This window comes from Gobius niger, assembly GCF_951799975.1.
Source record: "Gobius niger genome assembly, chromosome: 21".
Lineage (NCBI taxonomy): Eukaryota > Metazoa > Chordata > Actinopteri > Gobiiformes > Gobiidae > Gobius > Gobius niger.
Genome location: NC_136872.1, coordinates 15128799 through 15155465, shown reverse-complemented (window position 1 = coordinate 15155465; position 26667 = coordinate 15128799). Strand labels below are relative to the sequence as shown.

Below are 26667 nucleotides of genomic sequence, written 5' to 3'. Positions count from 1 at the left end.
AGTTTTTTTTTTCTTTTCTTCTTCTTCTCCATACGCTGACAATGTACCCACACTTCATAAAGCCATCTGATAGCGCTCATGTTCGACTGGGCTGTAAAAAAAAAAAAAAAAAAGAAAGTCAGTCGCTTCTTATGGAGAGAGTGTTACTTTGAAGTTTTGGACAAAAGACACCCACAAAGAGGACTATCATGTTGCTGACAGTTGTGTGAGTAAAAAGGCAATCGAGGCTGCAGCTGACAACTTAATGGCTGCGAGTGAAAATCCTAACGCCGCTTCACTTTCCTGTCTATATTGTTCAGGTATTCTCCACTTAAAAGAAGGGGAAAGTGGTGCTGCGTCTGCAACTGAATTTGGGTCGCCTTTAACATATGAACATACCTTACTTAATTTGAGCCAAACCTCATGAATTTTGTCACTTAACCCCACCTTAACTGAGCACATTTTCTCCAGTTTTACCCTAATCTAAAGCTTACAGCCTATACAGTGCCACGCCTCATTTGAAAGCTAAGAACTACAAAACTGAGCTAAGATTTTTCCTTGCTTTGGTGCTGCGTTGTTGTCACTTTTTCGACGTATTGTTGGTGCTTTTTTGTCACTTTTTTATCGTCTGCTTTGTCACGTTTTTGTCACTCTTTTGATGCTTTTTTGCTTGTTTTCATCCTCATTTCCTGTATATGTGTAAGTAAGTGCTTTATTTGTCATTGTACAAACCATACAACGAATAGTGTTCAGGTGTTAGTCCTGAGTCACTGCGACTGAGCTGCGCCACCACTGTGAGTCAACATGACCAGCATGTTTTAAGGAAACCGTAGCACCCGGAGGAAACCTGGCCGGCTGTCTTCAGTGCTCCTCGAAACGGTGCAGCGTCTCCTGGGTTTGTCCTTGTTTCAGAGCGTGGTGTCCTGCACTGGTCAGCTCCTCCACCTCCTCCTTCCTCTTCCTCCTGCGCAGCTCCCTCCGCGCCACAACGGTCTCTCACAATTTTCTGGGAGGAGCTTAGCAATTAATCTGTTTTATTTTCCAGTGTATGTCCATTAGCCAGTACAATAGAAGGCATGTGTGGCTTAGCTGTGAGTCTTGCCCGGATACCTCCTCGTTTGTCCCTCCCTTGTTTCCTGTAGCTCCTCTTGTGACGCCTCCACTATGCTGCAGGTGTGGGGGCTCTTGGTGCCTCTTCAGTGTCTCAGAAGAAGAAATGTGTAGGTCTCAAATGGGTTTAGCTTTACACAAGGAAATCTAAGAAGCTTTCAGATTTGGGTAAAGCTGAACTGGAGAAGATGCACTCAGTTAAGGCAGGGCTTAGGCGGTTGATTCAAAAATTCAAACTGATAGTGAAAGGTTGTTTTCACTGTTCTATAATGTGTTATTCTCACTACGGCTGGCAGAAGGTGCGTCATTGACATTATTTCAAACTTTTTTCAGTAAAATGTTAATACCCAAAATAATGTTCTTTAGCATCAATTATAGATCATATGTTCCCCCCAATAGCCACTGGCTGCTCTGCTTTATGACCACAACCCTGGGGGCCGTCATTGCTCCGGCATTGCTGTAGTACCTCCATATCACCACTAGGCCCCCATTGAAAAGCATTGGAGTTTAGACACCCTAAAAACAACTCTAACCCCTGGTTTCAATATTTTCAACACTAGACTAGGCTAGATCTTCCTCGTGAGATAACGCTGGGTTAATCACAATATATGAATGGTTGGTATATGGTTTTCGTAATATGATTTTTTGAAATCTCGTACTTAATGAGGGTCGGACTGTTAGCATTGGAGCAGCGCGAGCTACACGTCACGCAAGGGCCGAGTCTACGGTGAAAATCCCGCCCGTATGTCCTTTTCATGAACATGCTTCGTCAGAGCTGGGGAGGGGAGTCTGTAAATCCTCCATGAATTCCCCCACAGCCGTGGTCATTATGGTAAACAGGGAGGAGTGAGCATAAGACGTCCATTTTTTTTACAGTCTATGGTCCACCCACTACCGACGTTTTATTGAAATATTAACAGAAAAGTCTTTCAAACCCTCTCTGTAACTCCACATACTTAAACTTACTCGTGAGTGCTGTGCACAGAGTGAGCAGCACTTACATGAAGAATGCTGAGTAATTCTTCCCACTTATTTGGAAACTGTCACTCCTAAGAGCACCGCTGTTGGAACAAGTGGAGTGTTATCTTTACTGACAAAGCTTTGTTTGGGAAAGAATGTCTGTAGTAGTTTGAGTGACTTGGGTTCAGCGCAGAGATGCCCCCAGAAGCAAATCTTTCCGTTTCAGAAGAACTCCATTGCGTTTTTTTTTTAATAAAGACGTTAGCCATACGGACGGAGATTGCGATGAAGACCAGGGAGGGCCACGAGCTAATTTTGCAGCTTGCAGTGAAATGATTTTCTGAGATAACGGAGCGCTTGTCAGCCGGGGCCCACTGGGAGCTGTAATGTAAAAACAAACATACCTAGCATACGCTGTCTCTCACTTTCGCCCGGCCTATACGGGAATGAATGGACATGGTTAGCATACACTGAGCAAATAAACAGAAATGTCAGGAATTTGCACATATTCACATGCAAGCTACAAAACAAAACATAGGCCCCGCGGGGAAGGTGGCAAACACTGTAAAATACAACACATTCGATTACATTCAACAAACTGGGAAACAAAGCTTGTAACTAGAAAGATATTTAAGCTAAAACACTACACCAAATACAGTTAATATTCCCAAAAGGCGGTTAGTCAGTGTTATGATAATGATAGGACTTTTTGGAGCTTTAAACCATGAAATCGTTGTGACGAACCTGCCATAGTATTTTACATCATTCACAAGTTTGGGTGATTCTGTTCACACAGTGTCGTCTGCCTTTTCAAAGCCCTTCATTGCACTTCTGCACTCAAACTGTGTGTTTTGATTTTTTACAGCACATTGAATTTGTGAGCATGCCATTAGCTAAACTACGTTGTTAAAAAAGTGACAGAAGAGCGATGAAAGGGCAACAAAAATGTGCTGGAAAAACAACAATAATGAAATAAAAAAGCGACAACAAAAACGTGTGGAAAACATGGCAACAAAGCTACAAAAAAGTGATGTTATAAAGCCATAAAAAGGGTGACAAAAAAGTTATAAAAAAGTGAGGAAAACATGGCAAAAAAGCTACAAAAAAAGTGATAAAAAGAAACAAAAAGACAAACACTTCAAAAATGTGACAAAAAAGTGGCGACAATGCAACAAAAAGGTCTTAGCTTTCAAATGAGATGTTACACTAACTCTCGAGTTGAGAAGCTTTTAGATTTGGGTAAAGCTGAACTGGAGAAAATGCGCGGGGTTAAGGGGGAGGTAAGAGGTTAATTGTGGTGTGTTCATTACACTGTAAATCAGTCACTTTACTCACTTTAGATGCTTTCGTATTTTAAATTCTAACACATCAAGACAACTAAAATATATAGTTTGAGATTTTACTTCAAATTCATAACAAAGTAAAACTAAAACATCTACAATTGGACCTATTTAAGTTAGATGCCCAATAGACTGTTTATGTTTTACAGTGACTGGAGAACAACATTTGATCATTTAGAGGGGCTCTCGGGGAGACATGCTCACAGAACATAAAGTTAGACAAACACGGACACACGAGGTGCCACATAAACCTCCTCCCGGCGCCTCTGATCTGCGCCTTTAATACAGCAGGAATGTGCCAAGACCCTTTTCTCTGCACGACGGGTCCGCCGCCGAGCGAAGACGCCATCTTGGCTCCCTCCCAAGTGTCATCCGTGTCATTCATCACAACATTCCACCTCTTGAAAGCAATTATGCAAGTATGAATGGGATGTTTGGGAGAGTTTTTTTTACCTTGGCATCATTGTCACAAGTCGAAGCAATAACTGCGCATTCACATCAGCTGTCAGTCATGTTGTTGCTGGCATAATATTTTCCTTGAGGCATTAGATAATACGCTTATGTAAACTTTCTGGAACACTGCTTATTATATGACAGTGCCTTCTGCTAAAACAAAGCAAAAGTTAACACTCTCATTTTCGTATCTTAACAATAAGTTGTAAACAGTATTTTTGCTACTTTTACTGGAGAGCTATAGGCCAGTGTAGCATCTCATTTGAAAGCTAAGACCAACAAGACTGATCTAAATGGATCTTTTCCCTTGAGGCTTTTTGTAGCATTTTTGTCACATTTTTGCCACCTTTTCCATCGCTTTCTTGTCATTTTTTGTGTCTTTTTTTTTGTTTTTCTTTCATCCTTATTTTTGTCTGGTTTTGTGTCGCTATATATTCAAGAAGCTTTCCGATTTCAGTAAAGCCAAACTGGAGGAAATGTGCTCGGTTCAGGTGGGGGTTAAGGTGGTTAAAGTTCTCCCTGTGTCACTATGGATACTATTTTCCTCCGATCTTCCATATACATGCTATATCTACAGTTCTGACCATCTCTCAAATTGCCTTCCCCGTGTAATCGAGCATCTGCAGCATCCTCGTGTATTGTTTTGGACTTTTTTCTCCTCTTACTGCATCATTATTCAATTCAAGACAACGGAGTATTAATCCAAACACTAGCTTTGTTGTGGCCGTTCCCTCTCGGGGCATATCGCCATCTGCTCCTGGGATCCTGTCCTTTGCGTGTGACCCTCCTGCAGTTCGTCTGCCTGAGCGGTATCGTTTTATGGATATTCTGGCGAGACAACAGCATTGTCTGGGAGCGAAACTCAATGTCAGCGACTTTAATGTCACAGCAGCAACATATGGCCAGCAGCTCTGTCAGAATGTAATGTCGATTTTATTATATTTTAATCAGAACACATGGTCGTAAAAAGGAACAGGCACGCAAACCGCGAGGTCCAAGTGCGCGCTGCGTTGTTCGCGGGGCAGAGAACTTTATTGACTTGTGCAAAAAAAGCAACAAAAAAAAAACAGGCAAATTCTTTCCACTGTGTGCCCAGCTTGCAGTGACCATTCACTCAAAGATAATGAGGCATAGAGGACTGTGTAAAGATGCCATGTTTCAGGCAGGGCATCGTTTCACTACGGTATTTTCCTGCCAACCAGATGAGATCATGGTTTAATAGAATATGGAAATCAAGATTATTTGCTGGGCAGCGCTGCGAAATGAGCGGCTTAATTTGGGTGAAGGAATGCCGCAAAAAAAATTCCCTGTAAATTTTGAAGGCTTTTTGGATCAAGACAGATTAAGGAAACTTCGAAGGGATTGGAACATTTTCTTTTCTTCATGGATGGCAATTTCTCTCTGGTTATCTTGGTATTTTTCTTACATCCTCAAATAGAGTTTGGAATTTCCTATTATTACCAGAGAAAATCCACCCTCCACCGAAATTGCAAAACAACAATTATTTAGACGTTAGGCCTATAATATACTTTGCAAACAAGTAAATACCGTGTCTCATTGGGATCTTATTAAAGGGATATTTCTGGATTTTTGACATAGGGCCTCATTTCCTAGTTATCCAGTGTTGTTGATTTCTGGAGATTTTTTTTAAATTCATGCTTATATTTGAAGAGTTTAGTGGTGCTAGGCTAGTGCTAGGCTAGCGCATTTCTATGGTAGCTAGTAGCCTGCATTAAAAACAATCTGACCCAAGCACAGTGCACCTGAGGCAAATCACTAATAACACCAGACTACCGATATAAATGTCTGTGTCGATAGAATAATAACCATTTATGCATTTAAAAAGAACTTATTTGAGCAGCATCAGCTTCCTGGTTGTAAGCTATGCAGCGGCGGAGTGATCTGCTTGAAAATAGTCCCTCAAAATGCGGCAATTCATGTGATGCAAGGTCAGTTTATATTTCAAAAATTACTGTATCGACACAGACATTTATATTGGTAGTCTGGTGATTTGCCTCAGGTGCACTGTGGAGTGGGTTAGACTGTTTTTAAAGCAGGCTAGCTGTTACCGTTGAAATGCGCTAGCCCAGCTCTAACCTAGCGCCTCTAAACTTTTCAAATATAAGGACTGCACGAATTAGAAAAATATATATCTCCAGAAACAACAACAACACTGGATAACTAGGAAATTAGGCCCTTTAGACTGAGCTGCAGTGAGCATCTTGTCCGAGTTTACCAGTTCGTATTTCAGTCTTTTCTCAAATGCTAAATCTTCCCGACATGGGTAAAACGTTGGATATTGATTCAAAAGAAAGCTGAAGTTTAATTTGCACTGGGCTCCTGCGGTGGTGACGAAGATATAGCCAGATTTTGATCTCTTCTGTAAAAAGGAAAACATCGCTTAATGGATTGGCCTACGGGGAGGTCTGGTCTACTGCCTGCATTTTAAACAGTGTGAGCATTTGCCAGTTCATTATAAAAGCCTGTAATTTAAAATCGGTTGGAGTATCAACCCTGGTTGTGGAGGCTTACGTAAAGCGCGGTATGTAGTTACAGCCATGTTTTCATTCAAGATAACATTTTCCAGCGCTTTCTCTTAATTAAAGCTTCCAGGTCACTTTGAACCAGTAAATCAAATATAATGGACAAGAATAAGCCTCCTCCTTTATTTTTTTGGCCGATATAAGGCGATTTCAGTCCACAGAACAGACTTGTTGTTATCTAAAAGGCACTCAAGGCGCACAGATACAAGCGCCATCTATCTTTTCTCTATCCATTCTCCCCGACCATCCCCAACTCTTTTATCTGAATATTTATGGAGCTATCGGTGACACCGGCAACTCCTTTTTATATGAATTGGGTGTTTCTGTTGACCGACATAATGAATGTTTCCACAATATACTCACCCACAAAACGCAATTTACTTTGATGCTTTGGTTCGTGCACACCTTTTTCCATGACTTCCATTCGGCCGTATGCCTCAATAACTATTTTTTTTCCCTTGCGAGTATCATTCCTTACTGAAAAACCCAAGATGAAACGCTGTGGATTTTTCAGCTCGCGACTTACACAAGCCCATATAAAAACGTTGTCATCAATCATCCCGTCACTTCTGTGCGAAATCAGCCTGTTTGTTGGATCTGTGTAGCAGGAGCAGCAGATGTAGCCCGTGGTCCAGCCTGAACTCACTGGCCCGCAGCGGAGCCTCGTGTTGTAATTGCTCTGTACCAGCTGTCCATTTGAATCCGTGTATCCACTGATGTGACATAAACCGACAGATGCTTTATGTGTTTCATTGTACGAATACTTTGCTCTGCCTTGTACATGCTTTACACAGCACATATCCAATTAGGCCGGTTTATCTCTAATTGGCAGTTGTCATGGCAGGTCGAGTACGAATCCATAAGCGGGAATGGTACAATTTCCTTCTAGTGAGTTGGTTGATATAGGATGGATTTTAATAAGTGTATCTGACTCCTAAAGCAGAAATAAGAATCCAATGTGAAACTTCTTTAAATTTGTACTTATGAAGGCAGTGTCAGGAAACTGCGCCAGATTCACGACATGTTCTTAAGTAGGAAAAATACTTTGCATGTGTGTTCTGAGTTTTGTGACTCCCAACTTGAAAGCGTGTGAGGACTAATTTAGCATATGTCACCCCCTATGATTCTCTATATAATGACAAAAAAGTGTGCCGTATGCAAAAGCAAGCAGAGGAGGATATAAAAGACAAAACACGAATCCAAAAAATAATAAACAAGAAAACCCCAAAAGAAAAAAATCTCTACCTGCTGAAGGACACACCTAAACCTTTGGGCCTTTGAATTAGTTCTCATTACAAAATGTTTAAATAGATATATAACCTGTACATTGTGAAAGGGTTTTCCTTCTCTTCCTGCGGGTCAGTCCTATGCGGCAGCAGCGGCACCCACGTAGCTCAACGAGTAGAGCACGAACCATTGTAAACACAAGGTCGTGAGATCAATTCCGACCTTCGTCTTTATTGAATAACGTTAATGCAGAACATTTAATGCTATTTGTGAACGGCAGCCTTTAAAAGTTTTAGCAGTAATACATTGGTCTGTTACTTGCCATTAATAAAAGTAGGCTACAAGTGATATTACCAACTTATTTCCGTATAAAGGCATCTGTAATTTTTGATAATTATAGTTACATTTTGGAATGTATTAATTAATTATTTAACCCTTCAATGTTACTCCCTGCACCCTTTTTTGTACTTTCTTAGCATTTGGAGGACAAACATCAATGTTATTAGTTCATGTTTATTTATTTTTTTGCCTGCCTTAAACCAGTCCAAACCTGATCTAAACCAGCACACACCAGTCCCGCCAGACATGATCTAAACCTTGTCGAACCAATCGAAACCTCCTCTAAACCAATGAAAAATAGCTCTAAACCTGTCAATACCAGCTTAAACCATTCCAAACCTGGTCTAACTAGGTCCAAACCAGTCCAAACCTGGTCTAAACTGGTCCAAACCAGTCTAAAACTGCTCTAAAACTGGTCCAAACTTGGTAGGAACAGGCCCAAACCTGCTCTAAACCAGCATAACTGCTCTGGGCCAGCCCTAACAAGCCCAACACCACCCCCCCCCTCCAAATACTAGTCCAAACTGGATATTTTGAGTATTACAAACTTAAAACCGAATGGTAGTGATAGGCAGAATTAGAAACAACACATGATTCGATGAAGTGGGCTCTGCCAAACGGTTGAGCAAACTATTAAAGGGAGATTTCTTTGTGCATAAGAGTCCTCCCGACTGTTCTTAGGATTTGTCCTTGCAGAGGAACGTTCTCAGCTATGAATAAGTTTTGTGAATGCCAAAAACCTTCCTAAGAGGGCCTCGAGAACACAATTGTGCATAAGAACGTGTCGTGAATGAGGCCCATTGTTATTTGAGTATTGTAAGGAAAAATCTGCTACTACTCACAATAGCCCTAATGTCCATTGATCCTGTGCTGCTATAACAACCACTCTTAGTTCACACATCCTATTCCACCTCCTATTCATGGGTCTCAAGTAATGACAAATCAGGACCATAATAATTATCAAAGCCTCTCATTTGAACAGTCAAAAGTCCTTCAAATGCAGCCGTTACCTACTGTATATCCCACTTGTCGAAAATTCTAAAAATCAAATGCTTGCATGATATTCAACATTCAAAAAGTAAATAAGTGACTTTGCCTTATTACCAGTGAATTTATTTCATTCCTTTTCTCCTCCAGAGTGATTAGAAATAACATGATCAAGCAGGTGTGTCATGCTTAGAATACAAACACTCTGACATTTTAAGAACCCCTCCTCTCTCCTGTCTGAATGTACAAAAGCAGACAGTTGCCAGAACAAATGAATTAAACCCCCAAATTTGCTAAACCAACACGCCGCCGTTCATCTGTATCCCGTGATGTGTTTCTTTTCACAATTTAATGCTCGAGCGCTCTCACCTTTACCTGCCCTCTGAGCCTCTCTTTGACGAATTGCAGTCTCCACACAAGACAAGTGTTTTTTAACATCGCCTCCTCAGTTGGTGTTACATGGTGGAACAGCCTTTCTGCACAGCGCTGTGTAATCTATCATAGGCAGCAGCCGCACTCGCGCAGACGAATGGTGTTTTTGTCTCTACAGTGGGCACCAGGGAAGACAGAGCCTGGATGGATGGACTGCAGTACAGGAATTATTTAGAAGCCAAATCCTGCTGAGGATGTTTTTTTCATGTTTTGTTCATGTTTATAGAATGAAGAGCTCGGCCGATGTGATTATTATGCAGTAACTCAAAAATCTGGGTAATGACGAAACCTCTAAACCAAGTACACTTGCTCCAGTTCAGCTTTACCCAAATCGGCTGCTCTTGTGAAGCGCGGTCAGTAAAGAATTGACCTTTTACTTTTACTCTGTCTGTCCCACAATTCTTTTGCGGTTCTATGAAGCATTTATCCAGAGCCTTTAGTTTTTTCTTTTATCTGCTGGTTTAAAGGCCTTTCACATGAAGACAAAAATAGTCTGAATCGAGCTATGAAAACCTGCTCTAAAATCAATGGAGTTCAGTTAAGGGACCTGCTTTCTGTGACCAGCAAATCTCTTGGAAAGCCAAGACAACTCTTGCTCCACCAGAGCATGTCCTACATGGTGAATTTTCGTTGTTGCCTTCAGGACATCGTTATGCTTGCCATGCGCTCAGAGGAAACGCTACATGAAATCTTTTGTCCCAGAGGCCGTACGACTCCTGAATTCAATTTAATCTGAGGTTGTCTCTTGCCTGTTATTCGGGCAGACTGTAAATATCTCTGTGTGAGCTCGACTTGCTTGTTTGTATGTAGGCGGTTTGTGTGGCTGTTTTATATTGTATGTTTTCTGCTCTAAAGGAGTTGCCCCAGGGAATGCGGGATAAATAGTTGACTGAACTGAACTGAACTGAACTGAACTAAAAGCTTGGACTGAAACTTACAGCCTATAGGCCAGTGTAAGACCTACAAAACTCATATTAACAGATCTTTTTACTTGCCTTTTTGTCACATTCTTGTCAAATGTTTTTCACTTTTTTGTCACTTTTTTTGACAATTTACTCTTATTCCTTGGTTGCTTTTTTGTCACCTTTTTGTCACCTTTTTTCTTGCGTTTTCATTGTTTTTCATCTCATTTTTATCGCTTTTATGTCACTCGTTTTTTCAAGAAGCTTTTAGATTTGGGCAAAGCCAAACTAAAGATAATGTGCTCGCTTCAGGTCTGGGCTAAGAGGTTAATAAAGCGATTGAAAGTAACTGCATATAATTATTCAACACACTCTTTAACACACTTTCAAGAGCTGTTTTTCGAAGCGTGAAACTTGGAGCAGTTCACAAGAAACTGTTAGCTGCTGCCTCAACACGTCTCATTTTCACCTTCCATCAACCAACCACAACCAAAGTGCTGTTCATTTGTAGAAAATGTTATACATTATTCTCCATATAGACCGGACATAGAAAAGTAAAAAAAACTGTCAAGCAATTTTACATCGTTTATTTAAATCACCAAATTGGTAAAACATTTTTGACCTTGCCTTTGAGTTGTAGTAGTAATTGGCCTCAGCTACACTAGACCGAATCAATGAATGATCAAATGAATGGCATATACCATCTACAACTCGACAAGTTGTTCTAAAACAGACCATTGTTCTATAGTACAGCATCAGTCAATCCAACTCTTTTTGACAGAGCGCAGCCTTAGAATAACATACCGCTAATCTACGGAGGTCTCTGTTTCTTCTCAGCGACAAACCTGGATAAACCCGGTTTAATCCGCGATCCGAGTCTTACTAAAGCATCCTCTGTGCGTTCGGTTCAAAGTCAGTCTCCTCAGGAAGAACTGGCATGTTTCAGGAAATGACAAGTGATGTGTCTGGACATGGTATCTCTCTCAACTCAATCCAAGCCTGAGCAGAGAACAGAGACCTTTCACACGGCGGTACAATGCAACAAAGTTTAGAGGATGTTGTAAGTGTGGGAGATTTAAAACTGTAGAATAGCACTCACGATACAGTAGGCCTATTCTGATGCTTTGATGTAGTTCTGATGATGCTTTGTTTACTTTACTAGTTTACTTCATGGCAGTTTTTGTCCATAACCTCTTAACCCCCGCCTGAACTTAAAACATTTTCTCCAGTCTGGCTTTACCTGAATCTAAAAGCTTCTTGAAGGAAAGAGTCAAAATAGCAACACAAATGAGACAAAAATGAGGATAACAATGCATCAAAAGAGTGACACAAACGTGAGAGAAAAGTGCAGAAAATGCTACAAAAAATGAGACAAAAAGAGAAACAAAAGCATGAAAAAAGCAACACAAGAGCAAGAAAAGGGTAACCAAAAAAGCGTTGGAAATGTGACAAAAAATCCACAAAAAAGTGACAAAAAAGCAAGAAAAATAGCCACAAAAGAGCAAGAAAAGGATGGCAAAAACACGTGGAAAATGTGACAAAAAATCCACAAAAAAGTGACAAAAAAGCAAGAAAAATAGCCACAAAAGAGCAAGAAAAGGATGGCAAAAACACGTTGAAAATGTGATTAAAAAATTCACAAAAAAGAGCAACATAAAATTGACATGAAGGCAAGAAAAATAGCCACAAAAGAGCAAGAAAAGGATGGCAAAAACACGTTGAAAATGTGACAAAAAATCCACAAGAAGTGACAAAAACGCAAGAAAAATAGCCACAAAAGAGCAAGAAAAAGGTGACCAAAAAGCATTGAAAATGTGACAAAACCCAAAGGAGCAAGTAGTTGTAGATCTTTGCTTTCAAATGAGCTGTTACACTGGTCTACAGGCTGTAACCTTGTGGATTTGGGTAAAGCTGAACCTCTCCAAAGTCATCCCTCGCTTCATACACTGAGGTCACAGAACAAGCTGAAGCCCACACACATGCCGAGCAGGTGGGCCGGCCTGTCTACTTAGCGCGGGACATGCTACTGTGCCAACGCTGCGAGATTAAGACTGGTCGAGTTGCAGTCATCTGGTGGTCATTGTGATTTATCGAGAGGGCACGGCTGGTGGGAGCATTACCATATCTGATCTCTGTACTGCGGGTCAATCATTTTACGGTCAAAAGATAGTGGTGGAACTCCTGATATAGAAATGATGCAAACCAGGGTAACAAACTGTACATTTATTTACAGTTATTTACAACATTTACAAAGCTTTACATCGTCTGTATTGGGGAGCGGAGCCATTCGTGGGTCCTCTGTGTATTTCTGGCAGTAACTTGTCGAGCACCTGTTGAAAGACATAACAAAACGTAAACATCGTGGATTTGACGTGAACTGGGATTATGTTTTGTCCGTCAGTGTAAATGGTTAGGAGGAAACTTGGCCGGGGGAAAGTCGTTTACAATTCCTTCAGCGTCGCACGCCCTTTCCCTACGTCAGCACAATGATGACGACTCCAGTATTGCCTCGAATTACCCCCGTTTGTTCCTCAGGCGTTTAACATAAACTTTATTGTTGATCATCGGGTCATTGCCTTCCAGTTGTTGTTTAACCCGAGGTAACTAAGGAGTCTAAACAGTGGAAATTTGACCCCCCGAATTACGACACAACCACAACAAAAGCTTTATCTGAACACCTGGAAGATCTTGGGTTTGTTGTTTAGATGTTTACTCCCTTACCTTCCATTTCTTGCAGATTTAACACTGCGAAAGTGTCAAGTTGTTCAGCTATGATCCAGGCGTGCACCCATTGTCCCAGCTGGCTCATCTCTGGGGGAAACCAGTCTTTCGAGCTGCTCTTGCGCAGCCGGGCATGCTTTGTCCCGTATTCTCCGAAATCCAGTTGTGCGCCGCTGAGCTCAGTTAATGTGGTCCCCTCCATCGCCTCCATTTCGTCCGACCCGTTCGTATCGTAGCGTCCTCCTCACATTTGGGTCCGCTGTCCCGTGTTGTAGTTGTTCAGCGTCTTTCATGGATCGAGTGAAGCGAAGAGTGCGCTCTGTTTGGTCGAGTAGGTTACTTTCCTTTCCTTGTATACATATTTACAAAACCGCATAGTGTTTTCTCATTGGTCTGTGCTTTAGAAATGTCAACCGGCCGGTTCTTGAGTCAGCAGATCAGGCCTCTTACTGGCAGGATGTTGATGCTGTTGAGATACAAAAGGGAAAACAAACAGGATGCTGTAATTAGAATCAAATCTTGCGTACATGGACTAAAATAGAAAGTGATGTGCTATTTTAAGATCATTTGTTAAATATAGATACAAGTTGCATCACTATTAATGTGGCAACTACCTGGGTAATACACGTGCTATTGAAAGTTTGTTGTAGTTTAAATATAGACTTTTATTGCAGATGGAAAGAATGTATTTGCTATGATCAGCAGTACAAAACAAGCCAGGTCTACACCAAGAGAAGGCCAAATGTTTGACAATATTAACACTATCTATTTCTAAACCAGGACAAAAATAACAAGGTTTAAACAGCAGTCCAACTTATATATAAAACTTAAATCCTTTAACAGAATATAAATATAATTCTTAATATTTGTGAATTTAGGTCACAAAGCAAAATATGTGAATACATGTAATTAAACAAGATTTAAAATGTATTTATCTGCTTGATATTATTACGATAATACCTTAAAGCAGTACTATGTAACTCATGCCCTTAGAGGCCATAAGCACGACTGCAGGAGTCGGAGCATGTTGCGTTTTTTTACTCATTAATTGTCCGTGAGAGTAAATACTACGCTGACAGAAAAGTCAAAGGGAGAGAGGGATATTGTACATCCAATTACACAATGGAGATAATCTTTTTTCACTCAAACTTGGCTGTAAATACTGTTTAAGTGGTGCTAGCCCGCAGTTAGCTTTGCCCATTAGCCTGTTTGCTTCTTCTTCGACACCAGGGGGAGATGAAAGACCCCCCAAGTTACTTAGTTACTTAGCACTGCTTTAAAAAGTGACTGGGATTTTACTGATTGGTATTACTGTACTTTTTTTTGTACATTTGCAGAGACTCACGTATTCTTTCTTCTTGTCGACGGGCGAATACATTGTCCACCTTGTTGCCATAATCCAGAAATTCAACAAGACTGTCTTCACGCCACAGGGCGCACTGGTCTATTATTGTCATCCCCGTGTGCAGCCTTCTTCTCAACAGGGCCATCTCTGGAGGAAACCAATCCTTGGAGCTCCTCTTTTGAAGATAATTCGTCTCTCTCAGGGCAGATATGACAGTTACAATCTCATGTGCAGGTGATGTGTTCCACTCCATTGCCGTGACTTCTTACGTGCATCGGTAGCACCTTCACATCTGAATAGTCTGTCTTCAGCTGATTTAGTTGTCGCCAGTCTCTCATGGGTTTGTCAAATGAAGTGGAGGGTACACACTGCTGCAGCTGAGGAGGAAACCGAGTGTTCAAAGTCTCGCTTTTATTGACGCAACACCCTCTTTCTGCCCTCTTGAGTTGACATTATCGACAATGACGGACTGACGTGCTTATTCCTTATAAGGAGATTTCTTGTACTAAAGTGAGTGCGTAGGTGTCTTGCAAGACTTCAATAAAACAATAAACCAACAATCAGCATGTTGGCAGTTTTTGGTCTTAAAAACAAACAAAAATGCAGCAATATGTCACAAAAAAGCGACAACAAACGTGATAAAAAAGTTAGTAAAACCCAACAACAATGTGACAAAAAGTGGCAAAAAAGAAAATATGATGGCAATGCGAGAAAAACGTTTTTAGATCAGGTCTTAGCTTTCAAATGAGGCATTACACTGTTGCTCTCCAGTCAAGAAGCTTTTAGATTTGGGTAAAGCCGATCTTGAGACAATGTGCTCGGTTACAGTGAGGGTTGACCTCTTACCCTCCGCATCTTCTCCAGTTCGGCTTTACCCAAATCTAAAAGCTTTGGTGTTAGCTTTGAAAGCTAAGACTTTCAAAAGTGATCATAACTTTTTTGTCACTTTCTTGCCACGTTTTTGTCACATTTTTTTAAGCGTTTTATGACACTTTTTTTGCGGAGTCTTTCTCACTCGTCGTAGCTTTTTTGTTGCTTTTTCATAGATTTTTTCCCATTATATTATATCATGTTTTTGTCAGTTTTTGTTGCATTTTCACCCTCATTTACGTGGCTATTGTAATCTTTTTTCTCTCTTTCTTGGCTTTTAAATAGATAAAAAAAAACTGCACTTTGAATAATTGCAAAGTCTTGGTTAAAATAATAAATAACACACGTTCCCGTCACCCTCTGCGCTGAATGGGTGTCCTGACTCCTGTTACAAGTGGATCTCAGCTGTTTTGAGAAGAAGGCCGTGTGTTTAATAAAAAGGCGCTCATGCATCATGTAGAAGGTACCACTGTAACTGTGAGACGTTCAAACATGGGTGTAACTCTGTGTCGATGCCTCACACATGCTGACAGCGCCAGGAAAACGTTCACTTTGTCAACGCTGGAGACAAGTGAAACTGTGAGGAGACGGGGGAAGGAGGCAAGGAAAGGAGAGATCTGCCGGAGAAACATTCACAAAAAAAGTGGAAAGTGCTATGCTGTTCCTTTCTCACATTATTGTTTTTTGTTGCTACTTCTGCCCCTGCTATTTCTACTTTTACTTACTAAATATCTTGTTTTTCTTCATTGTGCCATTATCAATGAGTCTATAAAGTAAAACTCAATATGTGAAAAAACTAAATTGTGTAAAGAACCTCAAAAAGTCTACAAAATTGTATTGGTATAGTGCTTTAGGGCTGTTCCATTTTGGTAAAGAAAATGCCTTTAACCTCTTAATCCCCACCTGAACCAAGCACATTTTCTCCAGTTCGACTTAAACCAAATCTTAAAGCTTCTTGAGAAAAGCGTCAAAATAGTGTCCAAAAAGTGATGAAAAAGTAATGAAAAAATGACAAAAAGTGGATGAAGAAAATGACGAAAAAGTAATGAAAAAATGACAAAAAGTGATGGAAAAGTGATGAAAAAATGATGAAAAAAATGACAAAAAATGACAAAAAAGTGACGAAAGAATGACAAAAAAGTGATTAAAAAGTGACAAAAAAGGACAAAAAAGGACAAAAAGAAAAAAGAAGTGATGAAAAAAATGACAAAAATGATTAAAAATAAAGTGACAAAAAATTACAGTAAAGTGATGAAATGAAATTACACAAAAAAGACAACAAATGATAAAAAAAAAAAGTGATGAAAAGTGATGAAAAAATGACCCAAAAAAATGACAATAAAGTTTGACAATGTGTTTTGTTGGTCTTACCTTTCAAATGAGGCGATACACTGGCCTATAGGCTGTAACCTTTTTGATTTGGGTAAAGCTGAACTGGAGAAAATGCACGGCGTGGGTTAAGCTGTTAAGCAAGATTGTGCTAAGTCACTTTTGGTGACTCATTCCTTTATTTTCCTATGAAATCCCAATATAGCTATAGGTTTTTGTTCTGTAATGAGAAAATATCATGGCAAAGACACTCATAATCCGGAGGATCCTTTCTGTAAGTGGCAAAATCCCCTTTAAACATCAGTGTGTGTGGGCTCGCTAATGCTAAATGAGGATACTGAAAAGGATCCCGTGTTTAGAGTTTATGAATAGACTTCAATATATAGGAAAAAAAGTAGCCTGAACGTTTCCTCTTTTAAATTGTTTTAACTAAAGGCTTACACAAATCCTCTGCAAAGTGGATTACCCAAAAATATCAGTTTCGTCCAGACAGGAGCCAGTCTTGAGAATTGCTTGTCCTTATCTAAACATTGGACTTATTAATCAAACGCAGCCGCCCGTGAAACATAAATCCTCCTTTTGGCCTTTAGCATGGGCAAAAAGTGTCTCACTCTTCACTTTCCACCCAAACAGCGAATGGAAGCTGGCACCGCGTCACAGAGAGGCTCAATTATGATATCATATTTGTGTTATTATGGCTGATTATGTGCTTTTTGAAGGCCTGACCCGCTCCAGAGTTCACTTCCTTCCCTCTTCCTCACTCTTTGAAATACAAGTCCTTTTGGGGCCTAATGAATCGGCGAGTTGTTCCCCCGTACGTCGCCCGCCCCTCGCAACTTTGTCACTGGACACACACTGGAAATAGCCGCGCTTGTATTGTGGCACGGAGTGGGATTGGCCGGCATTAAAGTCTGCGTACGTTGACCTAACCTCTGTCAGGATCATTTCACAACATGGATTGGGTGGAGAGTTCTATGAGATAAAAGGCAAGTGCTTGAACAGACCTTTGTGAAGAAATTAACCCTTTATAGGGCAAATGACAATGTGGTAATTTCTCCACACTTTACAGCCTCCCTGCCGCACATCAGTAAAGTAAAGAAGCATCTAGTCCTCACTCAGCCAATCAGAAGAGATCACCCTACATCACAGATTGCATTTGACCAATCAGCAGAGACCTGTCGTGCTCTCAACTTCCTGTTTTCTCTGAAGTCTGAAAAAGACCCAAGTCTGGCTAAATTCATGGCACATTTCTTTACATAACTTGAAAACTAACCATCGTAAGTTGACGAAACTCACACATTTTATTGATGAATAATTGTGCTACGTGATGGTATACTGTATGTGTTGGGTTTGGAAGGCGTAGAGAAATGAGTGAAATTACAGCATGAAACAGGCAGGCACCATATTTGATCATATGCCCTGTTCACATATTTGGACATGCCCGTTGCACCTATTATTCATACTTACAGTATTTTCTTGACAAAAGAACCAATAAACCCTAGGACTATGTTTTTATGTTGCCAAAGGTTATTTTTAGTAAATCTTTAGGCAAACACCATTGGAGGTGACTGACCCCGCCCACTGCATAAAAAACACTATCACATTATGAAAACTCTTGCCTTTGACAGGTGTGATCATTCAAACATCAATATCACAAATACAACATCTCCTGACTACCAGCACCCCTGAGACCTGAAAGTATTTTTTTTTTTACCACTTAAAGGGCAATGGACTAAATATGGTAACTTCGTTTACAGTATATATACATTTTTTTTTTTTTACCATTTAAAGGGGCTAGATGCAAGTTAGCCATTTTATACTCACTACTGCCACCTCAGGTCATACGTGTAACTGCACCTTCTATATTAAGCTCGTGTAGGACATTGTTGAAACATGTAGGGGGAGGAAAATACTTAATTTTAACATTTTTAAACTCTGTATAGTCCCGGCAAGGGGCAAGGAACCAAATATGGTAACTTCGCTAACATTGATTTTCTGCAACAGAACCCAACTTGTGTTATGTCCCCCAATAACACTCTTAAATTGAAATTATTTATATCAAACTATTCCAATAAGTACCATATAAAGGGTCAATCGCAAATTTAGTAAAATAGGTGCGAAACTGCAAATGGCTTGAAATGTACGTATTCATTTGACGTCTTGTCATAATAAGTTGAAGGCGGATCCCCAAACTACATAAATCGACAACCACTGAGTAGATTTCACCAGGCAGCAGTTAAGAATTTAATAAGCCAGCCCATCAATACCTATAAACACGAGGCATTTCTTTATTAAAAAATAGTGGCATCTGGATAATTAATCTGTGGAAGTGAATAAAAATGAGATCGGGAAAGTGTTTGAGTATCCGCTTCCCCCAGAGTCTGCTGCCTGTGAGACCTAACTAGTGTCCTTCGCAATATAAAGATTTTTTCGGCCCCGCAGGCTTTATTGGACCAGACAGTATAGGAAGAGTAAGGGTTTGACATTCAGCAAACTGTCAGGGAATCAATCCCATAACACTGATGTCAGCACAAAGCATGTGTAAAGCAACTTGGCCTTGCTGTAGAACAACTCCACAATCTGCCAGTGTCGATAGTGTAATACTTTGGAACCGTGCATGTCCCTACAGTGTGATCATGCTCCGTAACATAACGCAAAGTTTATCTACTTCTCCTTTAAGTACAAGTAGTTTTGTATGCAATATTAGTGGGGAAAGGTTTTGCTGATCCCGGCGCCAGTGTATCCCATGCCTTTGAGTGGGAGGCTGGATGAAAGCCTTAAACTGACAAAGGAAATGGCTGTCAGATTTAGAAAGGCTCTGTGTCTAAAAGTGTGTGAGAAAACAATCCGCAAAACAGGAGCGAAATCTCACGAGAAGCGAACAATCAGCGTTCATCTCAAAGCGGCCTCTTTCTAGCCCTGAGCGAGGACATCTGGTCGCGTAAGTGCTTTTCAGTACATTTGAGTTGGCATTTTTTTTTCATAGATGTAGCGTACAGCGTGTTGGTTTTACACTTGGGTTGGCGTTGCGCAACATTTATTTCCAGCTCTGGTTGATGGAAGGGCCTTGGTTCAGTGCAGAGGGCTCGACAGTTATTTATCTTCTCCCTTATGCAAAATGTATTTAGCACTCAAGGGCGCAAGACGTTAAAGTTGTTTTGACACCATCAGAAATAGCCGTGTTTAGCGATTTATTTATTACAGTTCTGGCTAAAATACATGTGTTTTTCTATTGCGGTGAGATAATACCATATCCTTTAGTTACATTGACCTAAAAACATTTGTCTGGGACCTTTGAGAAGCCCCAGTACTGTCCCAGTGTAAGTTTAAGGCTGACAGCAGAGGCAATGCATGTTCTCAGTAAAATCACATGAGAGTTCAATGTCACGCCTTCAACTACAGAAATAATATTAAAGCAGAGCTAAGTAACTCATGCCCCTAGAGGCCATAAGCGCCACTGCTGGTGTCATAGCAGAGTTACTTTTTTTCCACTCATTAATTGTCCTTGAGAGTAAATACTACACTGACAGAAAAGACAAAGATAGAGAGGGATATTGTACATGCAATTACACAATGATACAAGAGATACTTTTTTTCAACTTGGTTGTAAATACTGTTTAAGTGGCGCTAGCCCACAGTTAACTTTGCCCGTTCGCCTGTTAGCTTCTTCTTCGTGATTCTGTCAATGTGTAGTGGTGGCTCCTAAAACTTTTATTATCCCCAGAGGGATTACGGAAAGTGTTTATTAAAGGGGCTAGATTCAAGTTCGCTATTTAATACTCACTACTGCCACCTCAGGTCATACGTGTAACTGCACCTTCTATATTAAGCTTGTGCATGACGGCAATTCGGACCCGAAGTAACACGTTTTTGAGTGACAGTGCAGGATTTTAGAGGCAGTTGTGGTGAACAGGTCTGAGCTCATTCTACACATTAGGACATTGTTGGAACATGTAGGGGGAGGAAAATACATAATTTTAACCTAGTCCCTTTAAGGTAATCACAAACTACAGTACCCGCATGCATTTACCGCCATGCCGACTTTGCTCTGCCCAATCCTGTCAGACTTTGGAAGCTAAGCAGGGAAGGGCCTGGTCGGTATTTGTATGGGAGACCGTTTGGCAACACCAGGAAGCCTGGCAGTTGGTAGTGGTCAGAGGGTCTGATGGCACAGACTGGTTGCCTCGCTTCCGTCAGTCTACCCCAGGGCAGCTGTGGCTACAACAGTAGCTTGCCACCACAGAGTATGGAGTGAATGAATAATGCAATGTAAAGCGTCTTTCAGTGTCCAGAAAAGCGCTATATAAAACCATAGAAGTATTATTATTATTATGCAGTGCTGGGTTGAGTCAGATGCTTCCCAGTCCTTAAAGTGGCTGTAGATCAGCAGTTTTAGGGCCAGCCTGTATGTGTCTTATTTAAAGTCCCTCTTGAACTCTTTTTCCCACGCACAAACAGTAAACGTTTTGCAGTAGTCGCTTAGCACCATTTAGTTTTTTTGCTTCCCCAGCTAAAAGTCTATGACCCCCTACAAAGCCTCTGGTCCCTGTTTTATGTCTCCTTGTGTCTTGGCATTAGTTTGATAGTGAGGCAGTGTCTGTTACATACATGATAACATTTTGGGGGGAAAGTAAATTAATCTTACATTAGTCCAATCCAAATATTATTTTCAAAGTACAAACTTTTTGGCGTCTTTACTGTTAGCTTGTGGTTAAGTGGAAAGCCACAGTGAGGCAGGCTGATGAGACAAATTAGGATTTACAAGAACAATTAGCACATTTCATGATTAAAAGCAGAGCTACAACCTCTACTTGGTTCTCACACATGTGTTTGTTGTTGTTTTGGCATCCACACGTATTCTTCCATAATATAAATCAGTTGAAGTAGCTCGCCCACCTTTCTGTGACCCACACTGAGCAGCTGTGTGCCCCTCTGTTGCACCTTGCACCAGAATGCGGGCCCGGCTGTGCTGTCAATGACCCTGAACCAGGATGCCCCGCCGCCCCGTATCTGTCTCCCTGTGCAGGAGCGGGATACCTCAGCCCCTCATCTCACATCTCATGTTTGATGAATTCCAACAGAGTCAATGGCACATGTGGTTTTGAATACTAACTAAGAGAAACAATACATAAAGCTTTGTGAATGTGAACAAAAAACCTATGTTGTGATTGTTTTGCTGTACTCCGTGGCTTGCTCCTTCTTAAAAACGACTTTGTTGAATCACAAACTTTTGCATGAGATATCTTGCAAAGTTTTGTATATGTTTAACAAACAACCCAGTCCAGTTGATGACTTCTACTACAATACGATTTAGAAGAAGACTGGGGGTATTTGTCATACGGGGTAAATCAAACTGCTTTTTATAGCCTCACTAGAGGTCGCTGTAGGCTGGTACTGGTGTATTGATATTCTCTTTCTCTTCCAATAATCATTTTCTCATTTGGACTGAAGACGTGACGGGATTGTTTTTATGCTTTTATGCTATTATTAACTTTAATATCAGGGTTATTTTTGTACTGAGCACTTTCCTTTTGTGCCATAAACAAAAGACACTGATCAGAAAGACAGAGACGTCAGCTTTGAGCCAATGACATGCTAAAGCCGTTTGTTAGCTAGCTTACATTGTTATGAAGTAGACACTCGGGGTTATTTGTCACACGGACTGAGGGGTTATTTGTCACATGGGGCATAAATGCTGGGATTTTTTTTCCTTTGTGTCTCGTATGTTTTTATTATTACTTCATTTTAACATAATCTTTTATAGAGGCGTCTGTTGGCGACCTAATTTGGTTGACGGTTAATAACTATTTAACGAAAATTAAGGCCTACTTGCCACAAAAAGATTTAGAGAAGGCGATCCACGCCTTCATCACTTCAAGGTTGGATTATTGTAACTCCCTTTACACAGGGCTGGACCTTAAATCCCTCCAGCGCCTGCAGGGAGTCCAAAATGCCGCAGCCCGCCTGCTGACCGGCACAAGAAAATGGGAGCACATCACTCCCATTCTGTCCTCTTTACACTGGCTACCAGATCCCTTTCGAATCAAGTTTAAAATTCTGCTGATTGTTTTTAAATGCCTAAATTCACTGGCACCTAAGTATCTGTCAGAACTGCTGCAGCTCTACTGTCCTTCCAGAGCTCTGAGGTCTGCTGACCAGCTCCTTTTGTCTGTTCCTAAATCCAATGGTGTGTCCAGAGGAACGGCCTTCCTCTACATGTGCGCTCGGCTCAGTCTGTAGAGGAGTTTAAAACTAAATTAAAAACTCATCTTTTTGCTTTGGCCTTTGGTTCCATGTAGACCAGACACAGTTTGTGCCTTTATATATTACCTGTGTTTAAGTTTTATTGTGTTTATTGTACATATTGTTACTGTTCTTGTATAGCACTTTGGTCGACTATGGTTGTTTTTAAATGTGCTTTATAAATAAAATTGACATTGACGTTGACATTATCGCAATATGATAGAAAAAGGAAGCGAGGTCTACTTCAAGTCAAGGGTTCAATCTTTCTTTTAATGAAACTCTGACTTTTGTCGGATTTTCTGTTGATGAGCACTGAACTCTAGTAAAAGAAAAATGTAACAAATAGCCCCGGTCTCCCCTACTCACAACTCTTCATTACCGCATATAACCTCTACAATTCAAATAGAGTGACTGAAGTATGCATGTTTTGTGATGGACAGCAGCATGTGAATATTGGAAAGACAAGCCGACTCCCGCAACCTTTCTGCTACGAGCTCGGGGCACGGACCACTATGTTGGCATTGCTAATGCAATATTAAAAATGTATTGTTTCTTTTATAGATATGTGCTGCATCCAACAACGACGATGCCGTTTTCATTCGAGAGTTCACCCTGATTCGCCGGGACCACCTCCACGAAGAGCCCCTTCACGACGGCAGCCAAAAACCAGAAGACTCTGTAAGTGAAAGAAAAAAAACATCCTTCTTTTGCTGATGAGCACTGCCTTCTCCCTTCGCTGTTAGGCCATTCATGCACAGATTAGAGGCGAATGGCTGTGGGAGCGGAGGTGAAAATGAGTTGATGTGGTGTGAGGGTTAAGCTGCAGGTTGCCACTTAAAAACAGGCGTACACTGCACTTTGTTGGAGTAAAAAAGTTATCTTTTACTTCTCTGTCATCACCTCCCAATGACTTTTGGTTTCCCTATAACCCGACACCCAGCTGTGTGTTATCTGATGGGTCAAAGTCAGTGTTAGTCCTGGCTCCATTTGAGAGGAGTCCATTAGCGCTGATCAAACCTATTTTGCTTTTGTCTCTTTCTTGCATTTCCATATTAGCACATTGCATGATCTGGAACTACTAAATCATCACCCCCTACGCGTTTCTCAGGCCGGGGCTTTGCTTGATTAAGTGACCCACGGCCTCTTCGTAGATTGAGCTGCCTTTGAACACCGATCAGTATTTCTTTTCAAACAACCGCCACCATCCCCGTTCAAAGCAGGATCACCGAGAGCGTATGGGAACGGCCCACAGCGCCTCGTTTTAAAATAGGTCAGGGGGTCACCGTACAGGCATTCCCTTTTGGATTTCACGTTAATATTCATGTTCGCTTTGAAAACTTATACGAGAATGTGTTTTCGGTCTCGCCTTGCGTTTAACTGCGTTTTACGGCCGCGATGGAAAAGCCATTTCAAACACTCATTAGAAGTCCGAAATCTGAAATCTGCGGTACAAGCTCACAGTGTCGCACAGTCAAGAAACCACCGTTTTATTTCGTTCTTTACAACATTTGGATTTTGTCATGTAATAGGCAGCGCTGTGATTTACGGGCCAGCTGACCACAAGCAAATTTCTGCACATGCATCAGCTGGTTTTGGAGCGAAACTCGACCCAAACATCATAGAAATGGTATTTTCGCTGCTCTCGCTCTCTCTCCCACATGCTGTAAGTGCGCCATCTCTGCCTCGGCGAAGCTCGAATAAATGCGGGTCTATGTAAGTTCTCGCTATCAACACACAGGTGCAGGTGAAGGCTGCTGGTGCTGAGAGGAGCTGCTGGTACTGTGAGGAGCTTCTCAACGGCTCACCTTTATAGCCGTATTTTTCTTTAGAACAGTCGTCATTTACATTAACCTCCAAACCTCTACCTGAACTGAGCAAATTTTCTCCAGTTTGGATTTACCCAAATATAAAATCTTCTGGGGAAATGTGACAAACGCAATAAAAAAAAGCCACTGAAGAGCAATAAAAAAGTGAGAAAGAAACAATGAAAAAGAGGCAAAAAAGTAATGAAAAAGAGGAGAAAAAAGTTATGAAAGGTGGACGGAAAAAGGCGATGAAAAAGAGGCAAAAAGGGGATGAAAAAGAGGCAAAAAGGGGATGAAAAAGGGGTGGAAAAAGGCGATGAAAAAGAGGCAAAAAGGGGATGAAAAAGGGGTGGAAAAGGTGATGAAAAAGAGGGGAAAAAGGCGATGAAAAAGAGGCAAAAAGGGGATGAAAAAGGGGTGGAAAAGGTGATGAAAAAGAGGGGAAAAAGGCGATGAAAAAGAGGCAAAAAGGGGATGAAAAAGGGGTGGAAAAGGTGATGAAAAAGAGGGGGGAAAGTGATTAAAAAGAGGGGGAAAAGGCGATAAAAAAGAGGGTAAAAAGGTGATGAAAAAGAGACAAACAAGGCGATGAAAAAGAGGTAAAAAAGGCAATGAAAAAGGTAAAAAAACAGCAATGAAAAAGAGGCAAAAAAGGATTAAAAAGAGGCAAAAAAATGCTATGAAAAATAGAGGGGAAGAGCGAGGAGACTGAACTCTCCAGTCAAGAAGCTTTTAGATTTGGGTAAAACAGGAGAAATGCACTCATTTAAGGCGGGGGGTAAGAGGTTAAAATTGTCTTGAGGAGGCCCCTTTGATTGGTTTATACTGTATAGAGGTTATTCGTGTGATGTCATAACACAGCAATGACCAAGCAAACTTGCCTCTAGCCCGCTGCACACTATAGAAAATGACTGATTTGGAATACATGAGCATGTAATGTGGGCCTAAATGGTATTATTCTCTTGCATAATTGATGAGATTAACTTGGGTTTCTGCCGCTCTCCTAAAGGTTCCCAGGAGCTTCCCCTTGTGAGTCCTCCCTCCGCCCCTGTTCTATGTTGGGGCTTGGTTCAATATTAAGCTTGATTCTGAGCCAACACAAACTCAGCTTAATTAGCCAGAGATCCAGGAGGTGCAACTCCAAAAGTGCACTCGCTTTCTCTGGTTACTCTGTGGGCAGGAGTTTTGACCTTCCCGGCACCTTTAGCCGCTATTCCCCAAAATGAATTGTTTTCTGTGATGGCAACGTTTTTTCCCCCCTGGCAGCCCAGTTAAAAGTTCTTCTATTGAAAAAGCTGTCCTGACGGCCCACTTCTCCTCTGTTATCCTTTAGTATTTGTCCAATACACTCTTAAATGACAAAATTCAATCTGTATAATATTGTCAAGTTTCCAAAATTGATACATCAATTCTTTTGCACTTGCTCTTCCTTCTACTTCAGAGATACTTCGTCCTTCAAAGAGTGTAAAACCCAGTGGTCGGTCATACAAAGAATTAGTCCCTTTGTAGGGGGTCTGTGGGATGAATTGGCCGCTGACTCTATGAGAAAGTGTGTCGTCCCATTTAGCAGCGTGACTGATGGTCTGTGAAGATAAACAGAAACAAGACATAAATCTCCCAGACAATATTCCCACTCATTGTTTGGCTGTGAATGAGTATTTCCATCACATCTATTTAAACGGCTGCAATTAATCATTTTTACGCTTCGACTTTTTCAATGAGTTAAGTTCTTGTCTGGAGTTAACAAACGCCGGCTGTCTGTTCCAGTAACTGTGGTGGAGTAGATCCTAGATAATGAGCAGTTGTTGCAGGCCAAATAAAACCTTTACGAGTACAGGCTAACCCTCCAGCTTGGTATTCCTCACTAAAATCCTATATCTAAAGATCTAGAGACGCAACACATGCACATATGCTTGCTTGTGAGCTCTGATCATATCCGCTCATAACCCTTGAACTTCACAAACTGACTATTTCAGCGCTTTAATGGAGAGAAAATGAGTAGAAAGACACAGTTCAATGCTAAGAATAGGCTCAGTACAAGGCCAAGCTTCGGTCTAGACGGCAAAGATGATCTACTTGTCA

At 41.0% G+C, this 26667-nt stretch overlaps 1 protein-coding gene and 1 long non-coding RNA gene across 3 annotated transcripts in view; one reads left to right on the top strand and one right to left on the bottom strand.

The window, feature by feature from the left end:
- LOC306980883 overlaps positions 1 to 26667 on the bottom strand; it is a 469430-nt gene that overhangs the window by 177258 nt on the left and 265505 nt on the right. The gene's annotated exons all lie outside the window — the stretch shown is intronic.
- LOC306980836 (ADAMTS-like protein 1) overlaps positions 1 to 26667 on the top strand; it is a 100334-nt gene that overhangs the window by 23355 nt on the left and 50312 nt on the right. For both annotated transcript variants that reach the window (XM_079580327.1, XM_079580326.1), the window contains exon 2: positions 23342 to 23458. In XM_079580327.1, coding sequence (XP_079436453.1) covers positions 23342 to 23458 — 117 coding nt within the window. The remainder of the gene's footprint in view (positions 1 to 23341; positions 23459 to 26667) is intronic.